We start from the raw sequence: 16797 nt of genomic DNA, 5'->3' as shown, positions 1-16797 counted from the left end.
AACTGGTCCACGTCTGTATTCATCCTTAGCTATCTCTCTTCTGAATCAAAGGAAGAGGAGTCTCTCCTACTGAAAGCTGATTTCTCACCTGTGTTTGTGATGTTCTTCCAGTTTCCCTGGGTCCTTTGCTTCAGCAGTTTATCCCCTCTCTCATAGACCTTCAACTTATCTGCATTACTAGCTGTCTTATCACAGGCTGCAGACAGGCTCAACTCTCTACAGTTGTGAGAGGGAAAAAGAAAAAACCCACCCTGATTGCTTAGCTTACCTTCTTGAATCAGTGGTCTATATTTATTTTCTCCATTTTTTTTGCTGACCATCCAGCCCACTTCAGACTACTCCTTCCCATGCCATTGCTATCATTGTATCACCAATAATTTACTAGTTCCTAAATTCACAGCCTTCTTTGACTCAAAACCTTACTTGACTTCTCTGGGACATCAGACATTGTTGATGCTTCCTCCTTGAAAGTCTGCCCATCCTCGACTTCATGACATCATGCTGTCCTAGTTTCTCTTATTTTTCTGATTGCCTCTTCTCTGTCTTCTCTTGGACTTCTCTTGACGTTGTCTTGGACTTTTTCTCTCTTATTCTAGAGTTCTAACTAGTTCCAACCATGGAACTCTAGTGCTCCATGCGCTAAATTATATTTCCCCCTTGGAAAGTCACAATGCTCCTTAGCATGTTAAAGGCTCTAAAAAGTCCTAAAATAGAGAACTTTGTTTAACTTGTAAACCCAAGGTTTCTCAATTATTTACAAGCATGGAACCCCTCATCCTTCTAGGAAATGCTGAAAGTCAAAGGACAATATGAGGGAGAAGAGGCAGAAAAGGAGTATCAGAGAAGAGAAACAGGAAGGAATGGTGTCACAAAAGCCACCAAATGTGACAAATCATAAATGCTATTTAACTTTATCAAAGTGGATTGGAAAGGAAAGTTCCATGGATAGTTAAGATATTATTTAGAGTTTTGACAGAAGAATATCCTAGAGATAGTGAGAGTTAAGAGGGGCCTTGAAGATTTTTCTAGGAAAGAATTTTAATGGAGGGGAGACAGAGCTTATACTTCTGCCCACACTTCCCCTCCAAGTGCAGACTGTGTATAAAAGGATAAGGAAGATAAAATAAACATGTCTTTGTTCTTGAAGCTATAGACATGCCTCTGAGAAGGGTGTTCATTAAGGTTTAAAGGGAAGTAATTAACTATGTATGGTTGTTCTAGATTAGCTTTCTTAGAACATAATAGACGATGGAACATTTCTTTTAAATTACAGTGTATTGTTGAATCTCCAAAAGGAACTCCTAAGATATAAAGCACACTTCTGTTAGACTCCCCAAAATGAATGTATTACTGTAATTCATTATAATGATTACATTAGTCAGAGTTCTCCAGAGAAATAGAACCAACAGGATGTGTACACAGTATATATAAAAAGATTTATTTTAAGGAATTGGCTAATGTGATTAAGGAGGCAGGCAAGTCCAAAATCTGCAGTCTTCTAGCAGGATGGAGATTCAGAAAAATCCAGTGCTGCAATTCAAGTCCGTAGGCTGTCTGCTGGCAGAACCCCCCTTCTGTTCCAGAGAGGTCAGCCTTTTATTCTACTCAGGTCTTCTTCTGATTGCATGAAGTCCACCCACAGTATGGAGGGCAATCCCATTTACTTAAAGCCCACCGATTTAAATGTTCATCTCATTCAAAAATACTCATAGAAACATCTGGAATAATGTTTACCACATATCTGGACAATGTGTCCCACTCAGGTTGCCACAAAATTAACCATCGCAATGCTATTTTAAATTGTATATCAAAACTTTTAAAAAGCAAATGATTTTATTTAAAAAAATACAACTTCTCACTTTGTGTTACTGAGATTAGAATTGTTATTAAATGTACTTTTACCTTTAGATGACAAAGATATTTTTAAAACAAGAAGACTGATTTATGGCATTTAAAATCATGTTTTAGGTATCTATGCAGCAAGATATTTTAGGAGTTCACTCTTATTATTTTTTAACATCAAGTATATTCATATGTTTAATTTTTTGTTGAAGCATAATATGAAAATTGAGTCTGCATAACAGTGTTGTGACAAACTACATATTTATAATTTCAAATTGGCTGCTTCATAATCCTTCCTTGTTTAATTTTGTGCAGCTCATCTCTTAATTATAAAAATTAAGCATAGCTCTTTATATTCTATTTTCATTTGCTCCATAATTCACTTCCATGCATTTGGCAAATGTCTACTGACTATTACACACCTAGCATTATTCTTGGCCATTGGGATATTGGTAAGGAAAATCAAGGCCCCTGCACTCGATGCGTAAATACCTAGTATATAGTATGTTAGAAGACGATAGGTGCTATGGAAAGGAGAAAAATCAAGGTAACATTAGGGAATCAGGCGATTGGAAGGGAAAAGGTCAGGGGAAGGAGGGGTTGCGATATGAAATAGAGCAATTGGAATGGACTTCAGTAAGGAGGTGTCTTTTGAACAAAAATGTAAAGAAAAGAGGGAGTTAATAGACATCTGGAGGAAGAGTCTTCCAAGCAGAGGAAATACAGCATGGCCTGCTTTGAGGATAAACATGGAGGCCAGTGTCCCAGAAGGATGCAATAGTTGAGGATGGGAGGTCTGAAAGGCAATGAGGCGAGATGGTATTGGGCTTTCGATGCTGAGGTAAGGACTTTTACCTTTACTCTGGGGGAAACAGAACTAATTCAAGGCTGTGAGCAAAAGAGTGCCATGATCTGATTTAGCATTTTAAAGGATCACTCTAGTGGATGTGTTGATATTCAATTTTAGAAATGCCGGATAGAGTAGAAGATCAGTCAGGAGTGATCCGGGCAACAGATGATGGTACTCGGACCAGGTGGCAGCAATGGAAGTCGTGGGAAGTGGTCAGATTCTGGATGCCTTTTGAAGGTAGAGCTAATAGGATTTGCTGATGAATTGGATACGAGCTATGGTTAAGTGGAATCGTTAAAGATAACTACAAGGTTTTGGGCCAGAGCAACTAGAATAATCATTTGAGGTGGAGCAGATATGGAAAGAAAGATGAGTTTTGCGCATAATGTTTGAATGTCTGTTAAACCTTCAGGTGGTGAGGTTGAATAAGCGTTTTGATATGAGTCCATATTCAACAGAGCCATCTAGATTGGAGATATATATTTGAGAGCTGTTAGCATCACAAAGTGTTTAATGCCATGAGTGTGGATCATTAAGGAAGGAAGTATAGATAGAGAAGAGGAGATGACCCAAGATAAGACCCATCCTGGGAGAGTATGTGGGTGTAGTGAATTGTGTCAAGTTAAGGAAGTTAGGGACGGCTTCATTGTCATAAATCATATTTTACATTAGATGATGAAGTACAGCCCAAAGAGGTTGTAACATTCCCAAACATGTCATAACATTGTCATTTTCTATTTTGATGATCCATCCTAATACGTGATTGTTGTAATCATTTATGAAGCTAAATTTGCAGCACCACATTGCATACATGTGGAGTGAGTAAAAAAGGATGAGAAATAAATATTTGTAGAGAACCTACTATGTGCAAAGAACTAGGCTAAGCAATCATGTACTTTATTCACTTTAATCTGTACAACCAATAAAGAAGGCATTATTAACTTCATCTTACCTAAATGAAAACTAAAGTTTAGAAGATTGAGGCTGTAGCTTGCCCCTGGCTGTGTGACTAGTTATTCATAGCACAGGGTTTTAAACCTTGCTAGGTCTCATTTCTGCTCTATCAATTATGACTTCCCGAAGATGAAGAATGAGTCTGTTTTCATCTATAATAGACTTAGGCCACATTTATAACAGACTCTGTACTTTAATGTGTGTGCGTCTGTACTTTAATGTGTGTGTGTGTGTGTGTGTGTGTGTGTGTGTTTTATTTCAGATAATAATTAGTCAAAAAGCCAAGCTGTTGAAAATGGTGCTGGTGGTACAACACTATCTAGTTCTTTATCCCAATAGGTGAGAAGTCAGTGCTGATACGACCTCATCACCAACTGAAGTGCTAAGACTGACTGCATAATATCAAAATAGTTGATTCTGTCATAAGTCCAGTCATCCTACTGCTATGCAGGATAGCAAACAGCCATTTTGCCTGAATTATGTTATGACAGTTAGACTTTTGCACGCGAAATTTGGACACAGATAACTTTGTCCATCAGAAGTTGGATCTCTAATAGTACATACTCGTTTTCTGACCATTTTAGGATTCAGGTCTGAAGGTCCCACTGATTTGAATGCATGCAGATTATCTTAGGCAGTTCAAGCTGCTGTAACAAAAATAACACAGACGGGGTGGCTCAAACTACAATCGCTTATTTCTCACAGTTCTGGAGGCTAGAAGCCTGACATTAAGGTGCTGGCAGATTTGGTGTCTGCTGAATCTGCTGACTTCTCATTGTGTGCTCACATGGCTCATAGAGCTAGCTCGCTCTTTGGAGTCCTTTTTATAAGGTTATAAGGGCACTAATCCCATTTGTGAGGGTTCCATCCTCATGACCCAATCACCTCCCAAAGGCTCTGCCTCCTAATACCATCACAGTGGGGTTAGGATTTCAACATACGGATTAACGGGGGACACAAACATCCAGCCCACAATACAGGTGTTCATTAAACCATTTCTTTTACTGGTCTGGTTGACTGACCCTAAAAGTTGCATTTTTTATTTTTATTTTTTTTTAATTTTACTAGTTTCAGATGCACAAGACAAAGAAAAAATTGCATTTTTATGTTAGCTTGCAGTTGGTTGTAGTAAAACCAGTTTTGAAGTGAAAAAGTGAGTCAGAAAATTGTCTTTACCAAAAGAAAAGGGAAATTATAGTACTTGGATTTAGAGCATCAGAGAAATCAGAGTAACTAATAAGTGAACAATCTTGCCCGACAGTTGTAAAGTACTACAGTTAAAGCATGCCAAACCATTGTTTCCATGCTCTGCACTTCAAAATAAACGGTTCTCGTTCCTTTGGCTTCCTGAAGACTAATCAAAGGAAACATGAAGCAACAATAAGCTGGGAAGGTTTCCCTTAGTTTTCAAATGTCTTCTGGAAGCATTCATGGTAATAGAATGTAATTAACAACATGTATGAAATGTAAGGGACAAAGTTTTTATGAATTATCCATCAGGAGAGTTGAAAAATAAAATTCATACAATTCTCATATTTCAGGGATTGACATTTGATAGAGAGCGAGTGTACATGAGCAGGAGACTGCTAAGTTGTTGGTCATATAAAATCCTTAGTATTTTAAAGGTGGAACTATCAGGTAATGGACTCTGGAGACCACTTTATCGTGGGTGGTCAAATCTTGAAAGCTAAATAAACTCATTAATAAGGAGAAGTCCATAATTGTGTGCAGGGATGGATTATTGGTGCCCTCACTAAGAAAAATTGAGCAAAAAATTTTATTTTTTCAAATTTTACAAAATATGCTTACATTGGTAGTCTCTCGCCACCCCTCACCCCAGGGCCTTGTGAGGTGCCCATGCACGTGAGAGCCCTAAAGCTTTTAAATTCCTGGTCATTCTGCATCCCTTTATGTGTTTATTCATTCATATTTTATAAAACTTCTAATTTGGAGAAAGATTGAAAACACTAGTGCACAGTTTTCATTTGAGAAATGATAACTGCATTTGCAGATAATAAATTTAACAAATTGGTGATATTAGAGAATCTTTTTGACACTTTTTATACGAATCTCTGTAAAACACTATTTGTATTCATAACAGCATGCTGTACTTTCAAAAAATAAAAACTTGACTCCCAAAATTCACTTAGTAAGGCCAAGAAAAAAATACTCTGAAGGTATTAAGAAAATTTAAAACAAACATCTGTGTCGTGGGAGGTGGAGAATGCTTAGTAGATGGTAGAGTGCTATCTTCTCACATATGGTGCTTAAGTGGGTTTATAAATATCAAATAACTGCAGAATAACCATTGCACTCTCCCCTGACCCAAACAGCCACTGAGTAATCTGTTAGAGGACACTTTGTGCAAGAATTCTCAGATTGCCACACCTTGGTGATTCAAGAACCAGAGTTGAGAACACAGGGTCAGAAACTCTATTTTAGCTATTTGCCCACAGCTGATCAAGACTCTGGAGAAATGAGTTACATTGCCTGCTCTCAAAAATTACTTGTTTGGCAATTACCTTAGCGTGTTCATTTCTGCTGAGAAACATAACTATTAAATACTGGACTTTTAACCTTGAAAAACCATATTGAAGTTTAGGAGTTACTAACTGTAATTTCAGATTGAAAGGCAATGAATGATTTTAAATTGAAATGTCACCAAGCTCTCAAAGCTTGAGGAACCATCTCCACTGTAAGGATGTGTCAGAGACACAACCCAGACCACATGAGACAGTGAGTGGGGAGAGACCCTCAGGTTTGTCGTTCTTCACCTCTCCCATTTTAGTGCTCTCACCATTAGTGCTCTTTACATTATGTGTCTACGAGTATTCTGATATCTGACATCTTTAGTAACATTTTCTTATTTTACACTAATAAAAGTTTAGGGCCATTGTTTCTTGGCACCTTAATCTTAGGGAGCACCAATTAGAACATAGAGTAGTCAACAATCATGCCTTCCATTGAATATTTGATATTTATTGGTATTGATTTTAGAAAATGACATTTCTTCATCTTGTCTTGAAAGTCTGTTGGATTTGAGTTGACTGTTGTCATGTATTTAACATCTATAGTTAATACCACAGGTAAATGAGTTGTATTTGGCTGAGATTGTCACTTGGATAATTTCAAAGAAAGATCTCAGAATCCTAGAATGGCTTCTTTTATTTCCTCCTGAGGTGTCCATGGTAAGAAATATAACCATTGATAGCTTTGTGATGCTATTAGCCACCATTGAACACTTGAAGATGTGCTGAAGGCCATGTCTTTGAAATTTTTGAGAATTTATTTTACTGTAAGAAGCTAATTTATTTAGTTCATATCTAAAATCACCTGAAAATTTTTATTGTCTTGTTGTTTGGGTAACAGACTCCCTTAGAAATTTCCAGAAATTTCCCAATGCATATAAAGTATAGGAAAACAACTTTATATGCAGTTCTGAAACACCAATTGTCCTTCTTATATGCAGATGATTTAAAAAGCAGATATGGAGAGGGGGCATAAAATTTTGAGCAGTATATAATAAACATACAAGGTTTATTCAAATTAGTTCATTCATTCATCATAAACAGTTGCCCATTAACGCTTGTTCTGTTAAAAATGGTAACTGATTAGATACTCTCTGAATAATATCTTTACAACCCTAAGGCTTGAAAATGGATGTGAAGCCATCTGCAGAGCGTTTGGCCATACTGGGTTTGACACTACTTTCTCACAAAGCCTTGCACCGGTTGAGAATGGCAGCAGGGCAGCCACACTAACTAGATGTAGATGCACATCTTGTCTTCCCTGCCTTCTAGGGCTGTGACCTTGGGCGAGCTACTTAACCTCTCTCAATGCTCACATCTGTCAAAGAGGATATTAACACAGTGGAGTCACATTTTGCTCAGATGCTAGGTTCTTAAGGGGAAAATTTATTCATAGTCAAATCACCCTTAAATTCTTTAGGTCATCATTAACTCACCAGGACATCAGTCAGGGTAGCTCTAAAGTGAAATAGTCTTTTATTTTTCCTTGCAGTTTATGTGGCTTCCTTTTCTCTGAAAATGGGGTATGAAAATCTCATTAAGAGGAAGGGCCAGAATGTCCTGTTTTTGAGAGGCTAGAAGGACATGTCTGTCTTTCTGTCTGTCTGTCTGCCTTGGCCTCCTCCTCCTCCCTCCTCCTTCCCTCCCCACCCCTCTCCTTACTCTAGACTTACTATGGTTGAATGATAGTGAGATAGATGGGTATATTATCTAACTCCTAATTCCTACCTCATTGGCTTACTTTCTATCCATATAAAATTTATCCGTAATAAATAGTGGGTGGTACTATTTTATTTGTTACTTCTAGCCCTGTGCATCATTTTTATAGTTGTTATTGTAATAATTGTATATCAGTGATTATAAAAACCACATGGCTATTCATTTTTAGTTTTGAAAATTTACGAAATAATGTATATCCAGTTTTTATAACTAGCTTTTGTGCATGGTAGTCTCTGTAATGTATTTAAAAAACAAACCAATCTCTATAACCTGTCAATTTTTCCTACTCATGTTTTTAATTAAAAGTGTTCATTTAAACAACACTCTTATAGTAAGTTTGTTTTTAAAAGAAAAAAGTATTTATTTTTAGTCAAATCAGATTGTTTTAGGTAAGTGAGAGACAATATAAGAACTTTTATTCTTACAGTTGGAGGGGAAAGGAACACAAAGGTTTCATGTGACTTGACTGGGAGTTGTTAACAGTTATGGAAATAATCATCTCTTAACCTCATATTATGAACTTCTGCCAGTGACTCTGGCACACGTCCATACTATTAAAGATGTTTTGTAACTCACTTTAAAACAATTGTTGACCTCAACCAGTGGACCTACATGACAATTGTTTGTTTTCCTATTTAACTGATTCTGGAAATGTGAAGACAAAATAAAAGTCAGTTCAAGAAAGCAGCCAACAGAGACTGTTCCTAACATCTGTTAGTGAAATGTTGATACAAACGCCAACATTTTGTCCTCATAAAAGGAGTTAGTGGGTGCAAGTTAAAAAAAATAAAACTGAATTCCAAGACTAGAAAGGCTGAAACAAGGTAGAAATCTTGTAATAAGTAAATGTTTTTTAGAAGATTTAGTTTAAATAAGTTCAAAATAAGGACCACACATTTTAATTATTTTTACCTTATTAACAACAAACCTTGAAGTAAATAGAATTAGAGGAAGCAAGGTAGCTAGGAGGACACTTAAAGTGACAGAAATATTTATTCAGCTACCAAGAAATAGTACCTATTTATTAATTCTTTAAAACTAATCCTTATTATAATTTTTTTGCCTTTATTGTTTTGCCAGTTCAACCAATCCTCACTTTTTTAGTGTCCGGGACACACTTTTTTTTTTTCCTATTCAAATATATACATATAAAATTTATGAAGAACTTAATAAAATCTGAAGTTAATAGCTGTTGACACTTTTAAAGTGATTTTTGAAAATTTAAGAAATTTTTCTCAAAGGAAGTTTAAACAAGTAGAAAAATTGAAAAGGAAGGAAATGATTTAACCCAGGCCTAAATCTTCCAGTCTCAGATTGGCCTAACGTTTGCCTCTAATGAAAGAAGACCCAAGTGTCCTGAAGAAAATAAACACTGAGTAGGCAGCGTGGTGGGTGTTTGAAAAGTTCAAAGATAGCATAATGTGGTGGGAACAAAGATTATCTTTTCCTATTTTGCCCAGGTTTTTTCCTCGACTGGTTGCTAGGGAATATGAGCCTTCACTGTTTTGTCTAAAAAGTACTAAAATAGTTCAAAAATCACAAGAAATGCCAGTCCTAATTGGAAATTCTCTGAGGGCACTAATTTACACATCACTGAAGGAGAAAAGAGACTTTTTCAAAGTGCACTTTGAAAGTTTCACAGAATAATCGTTTGAAATGAGACTCATTGGTAAAAACATTCATATCTTTTAAATTTAGGTGTAATGTAACAAGAACACATGAAACCCTGTCTTTTTGCCAGGTCACTTAGGAGGATTCTGGCTTGGCCAGCTTAGTCTCTTCCCTTCCTCTGCTCTTGGAAGATCTGGACCCTCCCTTTGGTCTCTACAAAACTAAATCGGGGAAGGAGTGGGTGGAGACGCTGGAAAAGAAAGGCATGAGGCAGTGAGGGTGGAGTTCAGAGGAACATGGGACATATTCTGCTATGTGACAGAGTGACTGAAAAGGAGAAAAAGGATATTTTAAAAGATTGTGTGGGCCCCTTCATGGTTTTTGAAATACACAAGCCAAAGAGTTATTTTGAAATTACTCCTTGGTGGCCCTGACACCTCTCTAAGATTGAACCACATGGGTCGCTGCTTTATGCAAGTATATTTACAGCTGTCAATAAAAGGATTAGTTCAATCCTACATTCTTCATGTACACACCAGGTTTGCCAATTTCCCTAATGAAGTTGTTTACAAATTAAAAGTATAGAACCTGAATAGTTGAATAATGTTCGACATGGGAGCTAGATATTCGAGGCCTGTAGATTTTTGAGCTTTTCTTTTCACGATTTGCTGTCCAGGCTTCTAAGGGAGAGAAAAGAAAAAAATATATATTCACAATAGCGGGTTCCTTAGGAATGATAAAGTCTAGTACAGTGAAGGACTAATTTCCATGTTAATGTACATGTAGATAAGTAAATCAAAGAAAAGATGCTATATTGTGTGAAAGATTTTTCTCTCCTTCCCAGAAGTGTAACAGATTATTTCATAGTTTAAAAAATCTGATAGGAATTCCTCATAGGACCTTTCAAAATCCTTAAACTCATGGTTCTTTGCCTTCCTTTAGTCTATTTGTTTATTTTTATTGCTGGTTCTTCAAACCAACCTAGCTGTAAGTCTAAAGCAGTGGTTTTTCAGCCGGGTGTGATTTTCCCACCTCTATCCTTAGCATTTGGCAATATCTAGAAACATTTTTCGTTATGACTTGGGGTGCCATGGGCGGGGGATGTTACTGGCATCAAGTGGGTAGAAGCGAGGGATTCTGCAAAATATCCTACAGGACACAGGGCAGCCCCCACAGCAAACAATGGTCCGGCCCCAATGTCAATAGTGTCAAGACTGAGAAACCCTCACCTGGAGCCTCAGCTCTGAGATTACCTTGTTGTCCTAGTTCTCCCGTCACAGCCTCTTAGCTTCCACCTGCTGTTGTGCGTCAGAGGCAGTCCTTTGCCTTCATTATAACCACCATTTTCTCAATGGTGGTTTCATCTTCATTAGACCAATGGACCTTTCCACCTGTCATGTGCAATCTTTGTTAATGTGCAACTTTGCTCATCGTTTAGCATGCAGGGACATGATGTGTGGCCCAGGACAGTACAGTAATAAACTCAGTGGGCTTTAGGTAGAGACTGGCTAAGTTCAAATCCCACCTCCACCACTTACTACTCGTATAACCTTGGCCAAGTTTCTTACCCTCTCTGTGCCTCAGTTTCCCCACCTGAAGAAAGTGTGGATTAAAAAATGGTACCCTAACCACAGAAAATTGTTGTGAGAATTAAATAAGTTAATCCTTGTAAAGCACTGGGAACTTTGCCTAAGATCTAAATGCTTACTAAGTGTTAGCTATTGTTACTCTTTCTCAAGAGCCTACTAATATCTATCCAAGTTCTCCAACTCACTTCCTCCTCTCTACCCTTACGCTGGGGAGAAGGTATATTTTTCTGAGGATGATTTTTCTTAAAATTTTGTGTAAACTGTGAGTCGTTTCCATTTCCCTGTGGCCAGGGTTTCTAAATGTGGAAAGGCAGGAAGTATGCTGCTCTTCTTTCTCTGGTTTTAGCCACGTACATTCCCTCCTGACGCAAAGAGCACTTGGCTGCATGAAGGTGGGGGTGGGGGGCGGGATATCCCACAACATCATGCTTGATGACACACAGCGGTCAGTCTATAGATGGAAACTGATGAGTAAATGGATGAGAAGATGGATGCATCATGGGCAATACCTGACATGAGTGACCATGTGGGATGTGGTGCCTTTCACTGTGATGGGATTTATAGAAAGGAAACAAAGTTTGGGGGTAAACCTATGAGGTTATTTTTGCCCATGAGTTTGTGGTGCTTACAGGAAATGAAGATATAGATATTCTGTAGAAAGAAGAATTTATGGATTTATTCTCAGGAGAGAAATTAGCTGGAGGTACAGATTTAGGAATTTTGAGCAAATAAATGGTAGTCGAGTAAATGAGATTATAAGAGATTATATAGAAAGGAGTTAGTTGAGTCAGAAAAGCAGTTCCTGGAAGGAAGGATGGATGGATGGAAAGAACAAGAAAGAACCCACAAGGGAGACAGAGAGAAGACTAGAAGAGAGTCATGTCACACAATCTAAGGAAGTCAACAGAGTCAGATGTCATAGAGAGATCAAGTAAGATAAAAACTGAAAAGTGTCCATTGGATATGGTGGCAAAGAGGTCATTTCTGCCTTGGTGAAAACAGAGTCTGTAGATCATATGAAGACAGAAAATAGAGAGTAGCATGAGCAGAGAAACAGCATTTCTAGTAAATTGTAGAAATATGTCTTTAAGAAATAACCACCTATAAATTTTTATGATCAGTTTAATTTGGTCTTAGATTATTTCATGTATGATTTTTTTCATGAATGATGAGAGACAACAGCTGGATTGTTTTGCCTAAATTTTTTACTCAAGGTACTCAACAAGAACACTTTGCATTATTCTTATTTTGAAATAATTAATACCAATCCAATATTGTATACTTACAATACCTTCCAAAAAGAATTGCTTGCCTTCAGGAACCCTTCATCAGTGTCATTTTGATCTGACCCCCTTTTACTGGATTCTTGTCATTAATATACAATAAGAGTGGTATAATTTATTTGTTCAACACATATTTATTGTGCCTTGCTTTATGTCAGGCAGTGTTCTAGGTATTCAGGTTGTATCCGAGAATGCAACACGCAAAACTCTTTCCCTGGTAGGATTTGTATTTTAGAGATAAATACTTATAGGAATAATTTAAATTATTATAAAACATGGTCATTCAATTGGACTATAGAATGATTCCCATAACACAAAGTGAGGCATATCAAATATTGAATTAGAAAGTTTTAATTCCTGGTTTTGCTACTTTGTTGCTTAAGTCTTAGTAATGTCTATTCATAAGGTATGTGAATGTATGATCACTGTGCTGTACGCCTGAAACTAATATAATATTGTATGTCAATTGTAATTGAAAACTAAATTTTAAAAACTGTAAAAGAAACTAGTGTCTAGCCTGAATATTGAATTTTATAGAATAAAAAAGTATGTATAAGCACTTTTTAAAATGCAAATTTTATAAAAGATTATGGGAATGATATCACCTCCACCATCATCATCATCTCCGTATAACTATCAGATCACATTACCCATCATAATCACCATAGTGACTCATTTCTATATGATGTAGGTATAGTCAGGGATAAGTTTGTAAATAACTTATACCCTTGAATGGGGTGCTAAAAATTATTAGCTTTTACTTGGGGTACAGTACCCTGTGACATTCGATTGTATTTAAGGACATAAACTCTTGTTTAACAATTGGGCTTGGGAGAATGTGTTGCCTGCGGTGGGTCCTTAATAGATTCACAGGTTCTCCTTTGGGAAATGCTTAAAGGGCAAAACCACGATGCAGAAGATGGAAGAGACAAGTAACGGTTTGGATTCGTTTTTCTTATTTTGATACTTTAAAACTTATGTGTCATGAATTGTGTGAAACTGTCACCAAACTTGAGGCCAGTTTTCTTTAATATTGCATCCCATTCACACATTTAAAAATGGCCTTTCGTACTATTTTAATTATCCTATCTGTTTTAATCTTCCAGATCATAAGGCCTATGGATTCTCTGCCCCAAAAGACCCTAAAGTAGTCACAGCAATAGAGTATCAAGGTAGAGTACCTTACTGATTTTCACAGACTGTATTGTTTAAATGACTTATGAGAATGACACATGTGATACTGTCTTTCTATTTGTCCAGACCGTCTGCCTCACCTCACACTAATTCTTTTACACCTACAATGCTGCTCCCTGCTCTTTCTGCCTTGAGAACTCTTTCTCAGTGGAAATTTTGGACATTCGCTGAAAGACCTGATGTACAAAGAGGGCCTCTTATTATGTAAATTATCTGCAACAAAGCAAATCTAATTTGTGAAACTGGGAGATGGAGATTTTGCAAAGTTTCCAGCCAGCTAGATAGGGTAAATGGAAATTAACACTGCGAATACTTAACGTATTTAAGATGGCATTAATATAACCTATTTTGGGGTGCTGTTTTGTTATTTATTTTAGCTTCTTAAAATATTTATAAGGGAGAGTTGGTACTGAATGTATGTAAAGTTTCAGTTTTTGCAAGATGGAAAAGTTCTGGATATTGGTTGCCCACCAATGTGAATACACTTAACACTACTGAACTATACAGCTAGAAATTGTTAAGGTGGCACATTTTAAGTTATGAGTATATTACCGCAACTTAAAAAAAAAAATGTAAAGGCTCTGATAAGCAAGAAAAAATTTATAAGGGCTTTTATAAGTTTACTTCAAATATTGTGTCAAATACTTTTTCAAAGGATCGTTTACCTAGAACGCAATTAATAATGCTAGGCAAAGAGAAGAATGACTGTTTCTTGAATATGGTGCTTGGTTAGGCCAGAGATTGTAAACATTTGAGAAACAAGTCCTGAATGCCTGATCCCTCTTTTCAGGCATGTCTTAGGTTCCTGGGTTTGGAGAGAGAGAGGCTTGAAGGAAAGAGACAAAGATTAAAGAAGAAGACCGCGATGGGTAGGAATTAAATGAATTAGTATTTAACCAGCGTTTACAATAGCACGTAATAAATGTTACATGTGCTTATTCAGTAAAAATATGCTATAATAAAAATCAGCTCATCATTTACAAATAATAAGTCACTAAAATAATTATTTAAGTTAATCAGATTCTTTTAAGTCCTAATATTTTACATGATTAAGCTAATAAAACACTCACTCTTTATCATGACTTAGTTTTAAATGGGGAGAGGTGGGAAAAGGAAATTAATGATTGGGAATAATTTGGGAATACAGAGCGCATTTATAGGACAGAGAAGCAGGGCTGGACAAGGTTCCCAAAGAGACTGGAAAGCCCAAAAGACTGAGCGTAGTGAGGAAAAGATGGGTCAGGGTGTCCACGAGGGACAAAGGAAATGAAGTTAATTTCACTTACTTTTTACTTTTCTGGAGGTTCTTCCTGTTGGGTCCATCCAGTTAGATACCATGGATGTACATCACTGTCTTCGCAGGCCCTATGGCATGATATCTGAATTAGGATGCCAAAATTATATTCTTTAGTCTTACGTTAATTTTTAAAAACTGTATTGAGGTGAAATTCACATAATGCTAAAGTGAACACTTCAGTGGCATTTAGTACATTCACAATGCTGTGCAACCCCCACTTCTGTCCAGTTCCAAAACATTTCTATCACTCCAAACTAAAACCCTGTACCATTTACATTACTTTTCATTGTGTGCTTTGTTTTAAGTGTAGAAAATCCTTTCTGTTTTATTGCAAATGTTAGTTTTATTTATCCCCAAGTATTTTCTATTTTTCAATTTTGTCTCTGCTCCTTTTAATCAGAAATTACATTTTGATTCTATTTTATATGTGCCCCAGACACCCCAACTTGGCTCTCCATAAAGCAAAAATAAATATCCTCTTCCACATTTTGGTTTTAGGATATTTTATGCAGTAAGTTAATTTTAGTTAAAGTCTAAAATATTTTATGATTTGTGCATGTGTGTCTTCCACCCAACTCATTCATTTTCTTTCCTGTCTTGTCTCTCTGTCAATAAATCGTGAATTAATTCCTTCTTTTTAGTGTACTGTTCTGTATCACTTCCCATAGTGGTGCCAAAAACAGAATGAGACTGAAATGAAGGCAGTTCTGCCAGCCCCATTAATTATATAAGCAGTCTTACACAGAGTGTCCGGCCTCGAGAGCTACAAATCAGAGCCTGCTTTTCTCCAAGAAGTAATTTCTGGTAATTCTTTAGAACTACTTTAGTAGCATCAGTTCTCTCCTTGCATTATGTAAGATTTTGATTATTTATTTATTTATTTATTTATGTATTTATGTATTTATTTATTTATTTATTTATTTGAGGCGAGTGCAGCTCACAGTGGCCCATGCGGGGATCGAACCCGCAACCTTGGTGTTATTAGCACCATGCTCTAACCAACTGAGCTAACCGGGCACCCCAGATTTCGATGATTTTTAACTTGAGCACAGAGAATAAAATAAAAAGATACAGTTCAGAATCCTAAAAGATTAAAATTCACAATGATTCTATATGATTGCTAAAAGTGACTATTTTGCTACATGCAAAATAGTTGTTGCTAATGCTTTTTCTAAACAAAAAATTATTTTTTCTCAATTCAAATGAAACATATTTTTGGCAATGAAATAGTCATCTTAATGGAACAACTTGGTGCATATTTCTGTTTCAATATGCATTACTTTGAGAAAATACGATTTATCTCTATTATTTTCTCTGCTGTCTCAAACAGAAGTAACATTTTAGTTCAAATTTGAATGACTTTTAGGTAAATTTGTGATGGTATAAAGTGTGGATTTTTATTATGTCAAGGCAAATTTACAACTGCAACTAAGAGCAGTTTCTCATGGATGAAATTAATAATGACCATTTATGGAACACATGCTATAGGCAAAGTACCATGTGCACCCAAGTATATAAGTGCATCATCTCTCAATCCTTACAACAACTTGGCGAGATAAGTACTGTTATTATTTTTTTTTTTTTCATTTTACAGATGTGAATATACTCTTCAAAAAAGTTATTTGCCCCAAATCACACACTTAGTATATGGCACAGGTCCAACTCAAAAGCCTGTGCTTTAAGCTACCATATTATGGCAGAATAACCCTAGGGCTAGATGCAGAGTTATGCTGGCCCCGAGGGTTGACTTTTGGCTGAGAAGAGAGAGGAGAATCCATGTTAGTTAGCTTCTAAGTTCACGAACTTTATCCCTATGATTCCAGTAGATCTACTGTTTCCCATAGTTCTGAAGGTCAAGATATTTTCACCTTACGATCTTGGCACTGGCTAGTGCCTTGCTTGGAACACTCCCAAAAAAACACATGGCAAA

General features: G+C 36.5%; 2 protein-coding genes and 1 non-coding gene across 10 annotated transcripts in view; 1 reads left to right on the top strand and 2 right to left on the bottom strand.

Annotated features, from left to right (window-relative positions):
* Positions 1-16797, top strand: part of JAM2 (junctional adhesion molecule 2) — a 50798-nt gene that overhangs the window by 13286 nt on the left and 20715 nt on the right. For all 8 annotated transcript variants that reach the window (XR_012494151.2, XR_012494142.2, XM_019729856.3 and 5 more), the window contains exon 2: positions 13483-13548. Coding sequence is in view for 6 of the 8 variants with exons in the window: in XM_019729856.3 (XP_019585415.2) it covers positions 13483-13548 (66 nt within the window). In the remaining 2 variants the exon portion in view is untranslated. The remainder of the gene's footprint in view (positions 1-13482; positions 13549-16797) is intronic.
* ATP5PF (ATP synthase peripheral stalk subunit F6) overlaps positions 14883-16797 on the bottom strand; it is a 36346-nt gene continuing 34431 nt past the window's right edge. Inside the window, exon 4 of the mRNA XM_088794453.1 lies at positions 14883-14935. Within this exon, the coding sequence (XP_088650579.1) occupies positions 14898-14935 (38 nt within the window). The 3' untranslated portion in view covers positions 14883-14897. The remainder of the gene's footprint in view (positions 14936-16797) is intronic.
* Positions 15811-15884, bottom strand: TRNAI-AAU (transfer RNA isoleucine (anticodon AAU)). The gene has a single exon. It is a non-coding gene; the product is annotated as a tRNA-Ile (tRNA).

This window comes from Rhinolophus sinicus, chromosome 17 (genome assembly GCF_057876585.1).
Source record: "Rhinolophus sinicus isolate RSI-liver-muscle chromosome 17, RSI-T2T, whole genome shotgun sequence".
Lineage (NCBI taxonomy): Eukaryota > Metazoa > Chordata > Mammalia > Chiroptera > Rhinolophidae > Rhinolophus > Rhinolophus sinicus.
Note: the sequence above shows the minus strand (reverse complement) of the source record. Positions and strands in the feature narration are given on the sequence as shown.